Here is a 12,500-nt window from a genome sequence, read left to right on the forward strand (position 1 = left end):
TTATTTGCAATTTGTTCAAAGCCTTAATTACAGTAACAGTGAATCAATGGTTAGGTCATGGGCCTTTGTGCTTGAGTGTTATTGGTTAATTTCTCAGATCTCTGACAAATGGTTGAATGATTATTGACGAGGAGGGAGTATTGTTGGCAGTGTTGGCAGTGTGATCTCGGACCCCGGCCAGTACCTTGAGGTCTCCAGATATGTTGACCCCCGACAGAATACCGATGGCCGAAGGGAAGAAGATGGCAAACACCGCGAAGAAGTCGTTGCCGTTTGTAAATTTCGACATTAAGTTATCGCTAAAGATCTCACCTGGGAAAACAAAAAACAATCGTTGAAATTATTCCCCAAACACTTCCATTTAAACAACACCAAATGTTGTGACGGTCGTTTGAGTCATTTGCTCAGACGTTTAAGGGTGTGTGTATTATGGCGAAATTGTTGTCATTGGTCCATCAGTCGTGTCGTTGGTCCTTCAGTCGTGTCATTGATCCATCAGTCGTTTCATTGGTCCATCAGTCGTGTCATTGGTCCTTCGGTCGTGTCATTGATCCATCAGTCGTTTCATTGGTCCATCAGTCGTGTCATTGGTCCTTCGGTCGTGTCATTGCTCCATCGGCCGTGTCATTGGTCCATCAGTCGTGTCATTGGTCCATCGGTCATGTCATTGGTCCATCAGTCATGTCGTTGGTCAAACGGTTGTATTATCGGTCCTCAGTATCACTCAGAGCCAACATGGAACAGGAAAAACATTCTTATGACCCTGATGTGTGTGTTTGTGTGTGTCTGGTGTGTATGTGTGAGGGAGGGGGGTTGCAGGAATGGAGCATATTGAGTTGACTTATCATCAACCTGACTCATGGTTGGAATGTGCTGCCCGCCTCAGATTTGATGATGCAATTTAAATAAATTCATTGAAAAAAACAAAAAACTACGATGAGATAAGTTAAGATATCATTAAAGATAAAGATCACTTTTTTCCAGCTTGTGTCATCTCTAAAAACAGTTGAAAACTCACCTCTGTAGCCAAAGATGCCTTTGGATCGTTTTTCTTCATCAGGGGGGATCAGAGTGCCAACAAAGTAGTTTGCGAAGGAGATGAGGAGGATGACGAAGAAGAGGATCTGGGCCTGAGTGCAGAATTAGGAAGTGATTCGGGAAATGAGTTAGGGAAAAAGAGAGAGGGAATGTTTTGGTAAAGTCAGGGGTTATCCCATTTCAGGACACATTATCACAGAGAAAAATTTACACCTATATGCAAGGAAGATCAGACAGAAAACATCAATGTTTTTCTGCAACAAAATCAATGTTCTGTTGTATCACCGACCTGCTTGGAATGCATTTGGTAGACACTTAGCTCTTTAAAGAGTTCCCACTGAATGCATTTCCCCTATTTGTGTGCATTACACACAAATATACAATTCCTGTGTGTCTTCTGATAATATCTATAATCACAGGTAAATCCTAATTTACTCAACATCGGTCCCTCAAAACACCAACACCCGTTCTCCATGCTTACCTTGGCTTCCCATTCCATCCCGGCCAGCGAGATGAGGAGAAGGAACGACACTGTGATGACCCCAATGATCCGCACATCATTCTCGGCATCCACCATGCCGAGGCCAAACTCCTACGAACACACGCAGAACGCCACGGCCACACTAGCATTAGCAAACCTTAGCATTGAAATCGGGAGGGTTTCAGAAAACCCAGGATCCATTCTGTTTGTTTGCACGACCTCTGCATACACCCTGTTGTAATCTACTGTGGATATGAAGAGGAATACTTGGAAATTGACAAAATTAATATTCATAAAAATCATATAAAAAAAAGAATTGATGCGCCTGCCAAAATTTGTATTGTTTTTTTTCTTCTTCTACTTCTGATATCTTTGTAATCATGTTTCGATTTTGTGAAGCATTTGCAAATTATTGTGATTGCTTTATCTACTGCTTTTCATAATCTGGAAAAAACCTGGAGGGCAACGCCTAGCCCTAGAACGGCCGAGATACCTGCAGCAGGTCGCGGATGACCTCGGCAAAGCCCACAGTGTTGAGCGCACAGGCCAGAGCGTTGGCGAACGAGAACACCACGCCGATAGGCCCGCCCATCTCAGGTCCCAGCGTCCGCGAGATCATGAAGTACGCTCCACCTAAAAGAGGCCGAGCCACGTCAAGTCACAGGCCTACAGTGTACCACTGAACCAATCGGTACCAAGTTCACCTTAAAGGTGACATATTATACCACCAGGTGTGAGTGTGATTAGCTGTTACAAGCCTTTTTTGAAATCTCCATCATGCATCTAGGCGGACACGCCCACTTGTGATGTCAGAAGAGGCAGGTTTTCATTTTTGTAACGGCTAATCCCACTCACACCTGGTGGTATAATATGTCAGCTTTAACCTCACCTCAGATGTCAGCGCTTGTACAACTCACAAAAAGCAGCATGTTATCACCCTGCTTTATCAGGGGGACGCTGTCATGTGTGAACCAAATCTCCCTGCTTTATCAGGGGGACGCTGTCATGTGTGAACCAAATCTGGTTTGCAACATCCACTCCATTAGTTTTTTCCCGAATCGGACCAATGGAGAACCGAACTCCGACATATCAGAGCGAACACTAGACTGACATCACAAGCGTAAAGGGGCGCCACTCACCCGAGTTGACCCTTCCGTTGGTGGCGATGGCGGAGACGGAGAGGGCGGTGACGGAGGTGATGACCACGGAGAGGAGGATGATGACGCAGGTCAACACTGCAGGCCGAGACAATCGGCATCGTACGTTAACGTTGAGGACACATCGTACGTTAACGTTGAGGACACATCGTACGTTAACGTTGAGGACACATCGTACGTTAACATTGAGGACACATCGTATGTTAACGTTGAGGACACATCATACGTTAACGTTGAGGACACATCGTATGTTAACGTTGAGGACACATCATACGTTAACGTTGAGGACACATCGTACGTTAACGTTGAGGACACATCGTACGTTAACGTTGAGGACACATCGTATGTTAACGTTGAGGACACATCATACGTTAACGTTGAGGACACATCGTACGTTAACGTTGAGGACACATCGTACGTTAACGTTGAGGACACATCGTACGTTAACGTTGAGGACACATCGTACGTTAACGTTGAGGACACATCGTACGTTCACGTTGAGGACACATCGTACGTTCACGTTGAGGACACATCGTATGATTCGTTTTTAAAACGTAAGATGCAAATGTGGTATTCGGTAAGTAGTAGTACGTTTTGGGATACCTGGGTACATCTATCTCAAATTCTGGGTATCACCCACCTCCCCTACAGCTTGTAGGGTCCGGCTCCCGGTAGGCTACAGGGAGCTGCCACACCCCCAAATGACATCAAAGTGTCTAGCAGGAGGGGGACGAGAGGCTGTTTTATTCTAATTTGATCGTGAGGCGGGGTCAAGCTCGAACAGAGTGTTTTTGATTTTCCTTTGAATTGGAAAGAAGAGCAAAAGGATCGCTTTGACGCAACAATCCGACAGATGAGACATATCTGGGAGGGGGTCACTCACAGATTCCCGCCTCGGATGTGATCCAGGACAGACGCAGAAACAGGATGACTCCCCAAATGTTCAGCATGCAACGAACCTACACATGGCAAAGAAAAATAATACAACTAAATGTGTGTGTTTGTGTTATTGTGTGTGTTTGCATTTGCGTGGGCTCTCACAGTAGCGTGCATGTGTTTGGGCCTACATGTGTGTGTGTGTGTGTGTGTGTGTGTTTATGATTGAGTATGCATTTGTGTGTGCGTGTGTTTTTCTTACCATCACGCCCACCACCCAGCCGAAGCGTACTGGAGCCTTTTCGCCGGCTGGCGGCTCTGTCCCCTCCGTCTCAAGGACGTCGGGGATGCTCAGCTCAGAGTTATTAACCCACACCCCGTCCTTTGAAACACAAGCGGAAAGCTCTTATAAACCACAAAATTGGGCCTGTACATTGTGATTGGGAGGCGGACATCTCAATGTCCACCTCCATTTTGAAGTATTGGGCCATAGGAAGGTTAACGGGAGTAACGTTGTTTTGGTCATTGTTTCGTAAATAATTGTGAAAAGATTTTTGTCATCACGGGGACATGTGTTTGGGCTGTGTTTGAAACTTCCAGCGTTGAGACACGTCAAACCAGTTTTCCTTATCAGCCTACGTTACGGAACACGATTACGATTTTAAACGCCTGCAATTAACTTGAGCCCTCTCAAGATGGCAGATCTTCCCCAACAAAAACTCCCACGATGCATCCTGTTGTACAACCCCCCTACAGGCCAGAGGACGCGACTACACGTTTGAAAAAAAACAAACGCTTGACGCTTACGTCGAAGGGCGTGGGCCTGCGGAGGGTCTCCAGGCTGGGTCTGACGTGCCGGGGCGACTGGGAGCCTGCGTAGAAGTCCAGCTTGGGCACCATGTCGATGGTGCTGTAGATGGACGACCGCCTCAGCTCCTGTCTCTCCGAGTCGCCCCCCCCCGTGCCGGGGATCTGAAGGTTGGGCCCGCTGTCCCCGGGGTCCGTCCGGGGGGAGCCGTGCGGTGGGGGGGGGTCTCCGTGAGACGTGAAACGGATGCCGGGGACGGTGTTCGATTCCGCTGCGTCCGAGGCGGATTTGGATGTGAGTTGGCCCATGGTCGAACCGCACACTGTTCCTCTTGTACCTGCATGTGCGCAAAAAAAGCCATGTTGGCTGTAAGTCGATAGCCACCAGGAGACAGACGACTGAAAATGTTTCAACATAAACGTCCTTATTTAGATTCTGATTGCCGGCTAGCTAGCTAGCTACAGAATCAGAACGTTAGTCAGTTAATGTTGGCTACAGTGCAGTTGGCCAAACTTGCCATTCATCCCCATAAGCTTCTTTTCATAAGGATTTGATGGATCCTTAACGCGCTTTAATAAAGCATACGTGCGACTTACTTAAAGCACTTTAAACGCATGCGTGCTTTATAAAAAAAATGACTGCCGTTACCTCCCCGGCCTCCGTAAAAGATATATAATTGTATACAATACATGTTTGCGATTAAGTACCCTACTCTTAAAAACTTCCATCAGCATTTATAGAATAAGGTTAGTCACCACATACTATCAAAAGAAAAAGAGAATAAATCCGCAATATATTTATATTCAACCAAGCATCGTGGAAGAAAATGATTCTTAAAGATAATAATAATAATTGAAATATTAATAATAATAATAATATTAATAATAATAATAAGTCCTTTCAACTTACCGAGTGTATCTTTCCTCGCTCAATGAAAACGCAGCTCCTTCCAAAAATCTTCGTGCCTATGAATGGACTCTGTTTTCCAATCTTATATTTTATAGCCTACCTTTACAGGATGACAACTTCTCCTTACCTTCCCGCCTCTGACGCTCCCGCCCACGCGACAGGCCCACCCCACCCCACTGCTCTCCTTTGTGTAATACACTGAGCAACAGATCCTACAACTATTAGGCCATGTCCCACGTGACACACACCTTCTGCAGCCGAGCGTTCATTACTGGGAAAACCAGGGTGAAGCAAAGACGTCCCTGTGTGCATGAGTGTGTCCTTGTGTGTGTGTGTGCGTGTGTGTGTGTGTGTCTTAGTGTGTCCGTGTGTGTGTGTCACTGTGTGTGTGTGTGTGTGTGTCCCCGTGTGCAGGCCATGAACAAGAAGTGTTGCGGATGTTTGTACGCTCATCAGATTTTCTGAATAGGTGAAGGGTCATCATTTGGAGTGGGGCCCTGTTTCATCATGTAGCTCATCCATGTCCTTGTGCCGAAATTCTCCCCTTCTTCATCAGACTGTGCGCGCAAATCTCCCTGAGATGTCTTGTTATTAATTAGGATGTCTCTGTGAGTTGTTTTGTCATGCATGTGTCTTGTATGTAATCTTATTTTTACATTCAAGACACACACACACAACCAGGGTGACATGCAAACATTACAACACCAACAAGCTATGGGTTGACCCATCACTTCTGTTTTATTTTGGGAGGTTTACATTTCACTATCGCATATGTTTCCTTTGAATCACACACACACACGAACACGTGGCCATTCCCAGACGTTCTCAGTCATTCAGTTCATACCGTGACCCATGGGTGGTGTTTGAATGAAGGACTGTGTTACTGTAAACGAGGGCCACAACTTCTTGTATGTAATTTTTTATTTTGTCATTTCATTTTGTCTGTGTACTTGTCTATTTTGCTTCACTCTTATCCGCAAGCCCTGAATATTACTGTATAGGCTCTTCACGTCAGACCATCTCAATATATGCTTTACGCATAAATAAATAAGACAATAAGAATAGATGAGTTGAGAATTTGTGATCGCTTCTCCTCCGGTGTGACCCATCATTCCGAGGAACTCAGCGGCCCAGAAGGAGGGCCGGCGAAGATAGTCGACATTTCTGAGTAAAGCTCAGGAACCCTGATTGCTGCTCTGCTTACAGAGACAACACAGAGGACAGATGGAGGAAGTGACTCATAACAGCCCTCACATCATTTAGCAGAAAACAACTGTCTGTAAACAATCAGTCCATAATGGGAGACATCTCGATGGGAGACAGATTTGATCTGCGCTCCAGGAGTGCTGTGCCACGAAGCCCAGGCCCCAAACTCAATTCTGCTGATCAAATAAATGAGCAGAATGAACAGGTTTATTGTCTGTTAAACCGAGTTTAAAAGCCTTGCTGCATGTGTTGTGGATTCTGCCCAAGAGGATGTGCAATATGTGTCCCATGTCTCCATTACACACAAGTCTCAGCGAGGGGCACATTGAACACTCTGTTCGAGGGACGGGGACAACAGTGTCTTCGGACACCTCAATGGCGGTGGAGTTGATTGAGCTGGCGGAATGCGGAGACACGGAACACAGCGTCAGTCCCGACCAATCAGTTTCCTCCCTGACCGGGACTCATCAGTGGGTGGGGTCAAGATTTGAATCACCGGAGCGTGAAATGATGTAACTGTGTCAATTTGGGTTCACCCATCACTTCTGTTTTATTTTGGGTGGTTTTACATTTTACTATAGCGTTTGTTGCCTTTGATTCACACACACACACACACACACACACACACACACACACACACACACACACACACACACACACACACACACACACACACACACACACACACACACACACACACACACACACACACACACACACACACACACACACACACACACAAACAGGGTGACATGCAAACGTTACAACACCAACAAACTATGGGTTGACCCATCTCTTCTGTTTTATTTTGGGAGGTTTACGTTTCACTATCGCATATGTTTCCTTTGAATCACACACACACACACAAACACACATACACACACACACACACACACACACACACACACACACACACACACACACACACACTAACACACAAGTCAGATTTGCATCATCCATGTTGACCCCCTGACCTTTCCGTGTTTCCCCCCTCTGTGAACTCGCGGTCATTCCCAGACATTCCCAGTCATTCGTGACCCATGGGTGGTGTTTGAATGAAGGACTGTGTTACTGTACACGAGGGCCACAACTGACCCCCGCCGTCGGGACATCCTCACCTCACTCACCCAGCGGGCGTCTCCGTTAGAACCAAGATGGCCTTTAGGTTAGTGGGGCCAGTTAGGGCTGAGACAGTTGGAGGTTTAGAACGACTGGGCCACATTTCATAATGAGTGTACTGCGATCTTTCTATCTGTCTGTCTGTCTGTCTGTCTGTCTGTCTGTCTGTCTGTCTGTCTGTCTGTCTGTCTGTCTGTCTGTCTGTCTGTCTGTCCGTCTGTCCGTCTGTCCGTCTGTCCGTCGGTCCGTCGGTCCGTCTGTCCGTCCGTCCGTCCGTCCGTCCGTCCGTCCGTCTGTCCGTCTGTCCGTCTGTCTGTCTGTCTGTCTGTCCGTCCGTCTGTCTGTCCGTCCGTCTGTCTGTCTGTCCGTCTGTCCGTCTGTCTGTCTGTCTGTCTGCACTATAAGACACACATAGCAACGAAGGTGCTCATCCATTTCAGGGCCCGTTCGTATCTAGTTATTTTGACAAAACAAACAATACATTTGTTCATGAAACATGGTTTTACAGGATCTATTTTCTACAGATCCAATAGCATAGCGTCGCGGTCAGCCCTGGCAGGCCTGTGTGTTGACCTAACCAAAGTGGGCAACAGACCAAAAGACCTTTGGCGGTCGTATCAGGGCAATATGTGTCTGATATGTTTGGGGATGCAAATAGGGACACGTTGACATAATGTGACGAAGGAGGACATGTCGCTGACGTCCCCTGCTCTCTTATTTAAAGAGACGTCTCTCTGAGACTCTGTTCCCTCTCTTCTCCGCGGACCGCTTGCCCTTTGAGCACAGCGAGGGAGAGGCTTCTCGTTGTGATCCTGCTGTTTTCCGGTGAGTGAGGGTTCCTGCATATCTATACAGCTGCATTTTTTAAAAGGGGATTCTGATTGGTGGATAAAGTAGCAAGGGTGTGCATTTTTTATTTTTAAAAGGGAAACTTCTGCCTTTTAACGGTTCCAAATCAATTCGCTACACATCGATCGTTTCAACCAATCGACCGGATGCTGCTTGACAAAGTAAAAACAATAGCACTGCAAAATATATATTTCAGCTCAGTAAGTTGATAAAAAAAACAATGTTGTTACAGCCTCAGCAACTCACATCTAATCATTAATTGTTAAGTAGCCGGAATAAACTCTGTCCCTTTATTGGTGCTAATAAATTGAATCATATTAATCAGATTTGTGGTTATTATACATACAGGTATGTGTGTGTTTTTTCAGATTTTGCTCACCTATTTACCTGATGGGTAATTTTCCCACATGCTTATTTACAGGCATCATGGTGACAAGCAAATTCCTCATTCCGAAGCTGGAGTCCCAATTAGACATTCTACGGGGACTCTATGGCAGCGATGTTTGATGGATACTGGTATTCCTCAGATTGTAATCAATCTAGGATCTTCCATTGTGACAGTAAGTCAGACTACAATGATTGGTGGGTATCTCGAGCAAGACAGGCCAGTAGAAGGGGCAGGAACTAACAAACTGTCGAATTGCTCGCCCTCTAGCCATTATCGCAATTTCCTATAATGGGCAGCGATGTCGGATGGATTCTGGTATTCCTCCGATTGTAATCAATCTAGGATCTTCTATTGTGAAACTACAATGATTGGTGGGTATTTCGAACTAGACTGGCCAGCAGCAGGCGCAGCAACAAAGAAACTGGCAAATTGCTCGCAATTTCCTATAATGATGTAAAACCGAATGTATGAAGTTCATTCTAAGTGTGACGTGGGAAAACATTTGGTCTCATCACTGCTCTTCCTACCTAGCCAAGGCAAAAATAATTCATATTGCCTTCTTCAAGTTTACCCACTCTTACAAAACCACTCTTCACAAAACACTTAGCCCAAAATTGATGGGGATGATGTTTGAGATTGGCGATGTTTTGTTTCCTTCCCACTATGACCTGCAGGTCCTACACCTGGGAAAAAAAAAGCAAAATCTTCCATCTTTAAACTCACACTGAGCCGTCACGGAGAGATGGATCTCAACGACCCTCAAATGAAGGCGGCCATTTTAAAGATGGTATCATGTGCTTTTGTAACCGCCACCATTTTAGGCTGTTCAGTCGAATGCAATTCCATCCTCAGTCCGAACATATTTCTGCCCTGAAGGGCTGGAGGGGGAGGAGTATCTTGTGACATTGTCAGAGACATTTGGCCGTGTTTGTGTCTTCCTCTGAAGTGTTTTGTTGTTGCGTGTGTCCTAGCTTAGTGAGAAGCTGGAGAAGAAGGGGATAAAGAGAGACACGGTCAAGCTGACATGGAGACAACAGCCAGTAGGAGACGTTTTTCTGCTCCAACCACAGCGTACCTCCAACCCCAGTAAACCGTGCAAAGAATTATGAGGATTCACCGACACCAACGTCTACTACAGGAGCACCAACAACATAGTTAATGCTTATTTACCAACGCTCATTAACTAATGTTAACTGTGCTAATTAATGTACCGTTATGGTAAAGTGTTTAGGCAAAGAATGCATGGACGGTTAAAAGGTACACTTAACTAGCTAGCGTTTCCATTCTGATAATACATCTATAAATATAGAAACAGCCCGGCCCCAGAATGAATGAAATACCTGAACGCATTTTATAACGATGTACGACGCCTTCCTAAAAAGGCAAACTCGGTGTATCAAACACTCTGCCTGAACTCAATAAAACCGGGTGAATCCAATTTGGTCGTGGTCTGAAGCGCTTGAATAGCAACCTTTGTGCCATGCTTTACCTATAATTAGTTGTTCTCTGAAGACCTCCGTACCCCTTAATACTCTGAGGCTTCTGCTCCTCCCACGCACGGTGAACAAGGAACTCTCTCGAGGCACTATAGTTGGCATGGTTAGTGTGTCAATGGACGGGGAAATGTGCTCCGTACAACAACCAACGCCTCTGGTCTGTTGAAGTCAACGAAGGGATCCTTGTTTTGTGGTACATCTTCGTGGGAACTTCTAGGCCATAAACAGACTACCCTCTCTCGTCATAAAGTGGCCAACTTTGCAAAAGCAGTTTGAGGAATTGATTGCCAGAAACACATTTTTGTCTGTGCCTTTCCCTCCCTCCTCCCTACTCTTAATCTGAACCTGCTGTGGGTCTGATCTAAGAGAGAGGGCAAGGCATACAAAGGAAGAAACACAAATGCCTCCTCTCTGCCTCACACCGGGACTCCCTCACTAGTCCCTCCCTCCATCCTTTCCCTCACTAGTCCCTCCCTCCCTCCTTTCCCTCACTAGTCCCTCCCTCCCTCCTTTCCCTCACTAGTCCCTCCCTCCATCCTTTCCCTCACTTCTCCCTCCCTCCATCCTTTCCTGACTCCCTCCATCCTTTCCCTCACTAGTCCCTCCCTCCCTCCTTTCCCTCACTAGTCCCTCCCTCTATCCTTTCCCTCACTAGTCCCTCCCTCCATCCTTTCCCTCACTAGTCCCTCCCTCCATCCTTTCCCTCACTAGTCCCTCCCTCCATCCTTTCCCTCACTAGTCCCTCCCTCCATCCTTTCCCTCACTAGTCCCTCCCTCCCTCCTTTCCCTCACTTCTCCCTCCCTCCATCCTTTCCCTCACTAGTCCCTCCCTCCATCCTTTCCCTCACTAGTCCCTCCCTCCATCCTTTCCCTCACTAGTCCCTCCCTCCATCCTTTCCCTCACTTCTCCCTCCCTCCATCCTTTCCTGACTCCCTCACACCTTCACTACCTCCCAGACTTCCTCCCTCCCTCCCCGTTCCCTCCCTGTTCCCTCCCTCCCACTCTCAGTGTCTTTGCCGTTGAGGGTCATTGCATTAAACACGGCTCTATGTGGTCGCTCCATGATATCACTTTGTGCACGCATGTGATTGACAGGCCAGAATTATTAATGGAACCAATCAGGGAACAGTTCCCCTAATTGGTCAGAAATGATCCGGGTGAGTTCCAAAATCAAAACTGTCTCACAGAGAGGCAGGTGCATTCCACCAGAACATGCTCACATGCATTTCTCTCACTAATAGCTGAGAGATAGCTTGGGTGTGTTTCAGAATTCTCTCCTGGGTGTTGTTTCCGTGCAAGCCTTGTGTGCTTGTGGTGGAAATGCGCGACCAACGTACAATGCTTTACCATTTCTAAACCGTTAAGTGTGGTAAAGATGAACAGGGCAACTAGTTCAATGGGTTGAGCTGTACCCAAGAACAGGATGTGGCCTATGTGGGCCAGTAGATTAGGGCAGCGAAACCAACTGATAGGTAAGTTGTGGGTTTCCTTTATGCTTGCATTCATAGTTATTATTATCTTTTATTATCAATGTGATTTAGGGCAGGTAGTGCATGAAGCGTGCACTGACGTCATCGTGAAAGTCTCCTTATCATTTTCTGATGATGAAAATAACCTATTAGGTCAAACATTTGTTTAGGGAATGTAATATAAGTTCCTTTCTAAAAAAACAGCTGATGGAATCAGAATTACTTGCACCTTGGACTGGTAATCACATCACCACAAGAACACACAAGATTGACTCATTTTGAGAAGGTTTGGATTATATGGTAAAAAAACATTTTCTGACGTTGCAACTGAAGATGGGGAGGAAGTGATCTGCGGTCGGAGATTGTGAAAAGGAGGACACAAAAATGTGTAATATGCTGGCAAGGTAATAACTCGTATAATTCAAAAACTTGCCCTCTACACAAAATCGCACAGGTGACCCCCGTTTTGCTAACGAGGACTCAGGGGAACAGCGAATAGAGCTGGAGCTGGATCATGACACAGCAGATTTGACATTTTCAACAAAATCACTAGAGATACATGGGATATACGATTGTTTTTTTCAATAGTTCTTTAATTTCCAAAAGATTTGCTATTCATTAAACTTCTCTCTGTGTAAAGGTATTAAGCATGAAATCAAATACAACTAAATCCTAAATATATTTGTGTATGTTAACCCCCCAC

The 12,500-nt window shown here is 45.9% G+C and overlaps 1 protein-coding gene across 1 annotated transcript in view; it reads right to left on the reverse strand.

Moving 5' to 3' along the window:
• The window catches only part of LOC130370066 (solute carrier family 12 member 3-like), a 12,077-nt gene extending 8,193 nt beyond the window's left edge, over positions 1–3,884 (reverse strand). Inside the window, exons 1-7 of the mRNA XM_056575714.1 lie at positions 3,815–3,884; positions 3,560–3,635; positions 2,659–2,754; positions 2,013–2,152; positions 1,520–1,630; positions 1,019–1,130; positions 185–312 (exon numbers count right to left, since the gene is read on the reverse strand). Coding sequence (XP_056431689.1) covers positions 185–312; positions 1,019–1,130; positions 1,520–1,630; positions 2,013–2,152; positions 2,659–2,754; positions 3,560–3,635; positions 3,815–3,817 — 666 coding nt within the window. The 5' untranslated portion in view covers positions 3,818–3,884. The remainder of the gene's footprint in view (positions 1–184; positions 313–1,018; positions 1,131–1,519; positions 1,631–2,012; positions 2,153–2,658; positions 2,755–3,559; positions 3,636–3,814) is intronic.
• Positions 3,885–12,500: the final 8,616 nt, after the last annotated feature.

The sequence above is a fragment of the Gadus chalcogrammus genome, chromosome 17 (genome assembly GCF_026213295.1).
Source record: "Gadus chalcogrammus isolate NIFS_2021 chromosome 17, NIFS_Gcha_1.0, whole genome shotgun sequence".
NCBI classification, from domain to species: Eukaryota; Metazoa; Chordata; class Actinopteri; order Gadiformes; family Gadidae; genus Gadus; species Gadus chalcogrammus.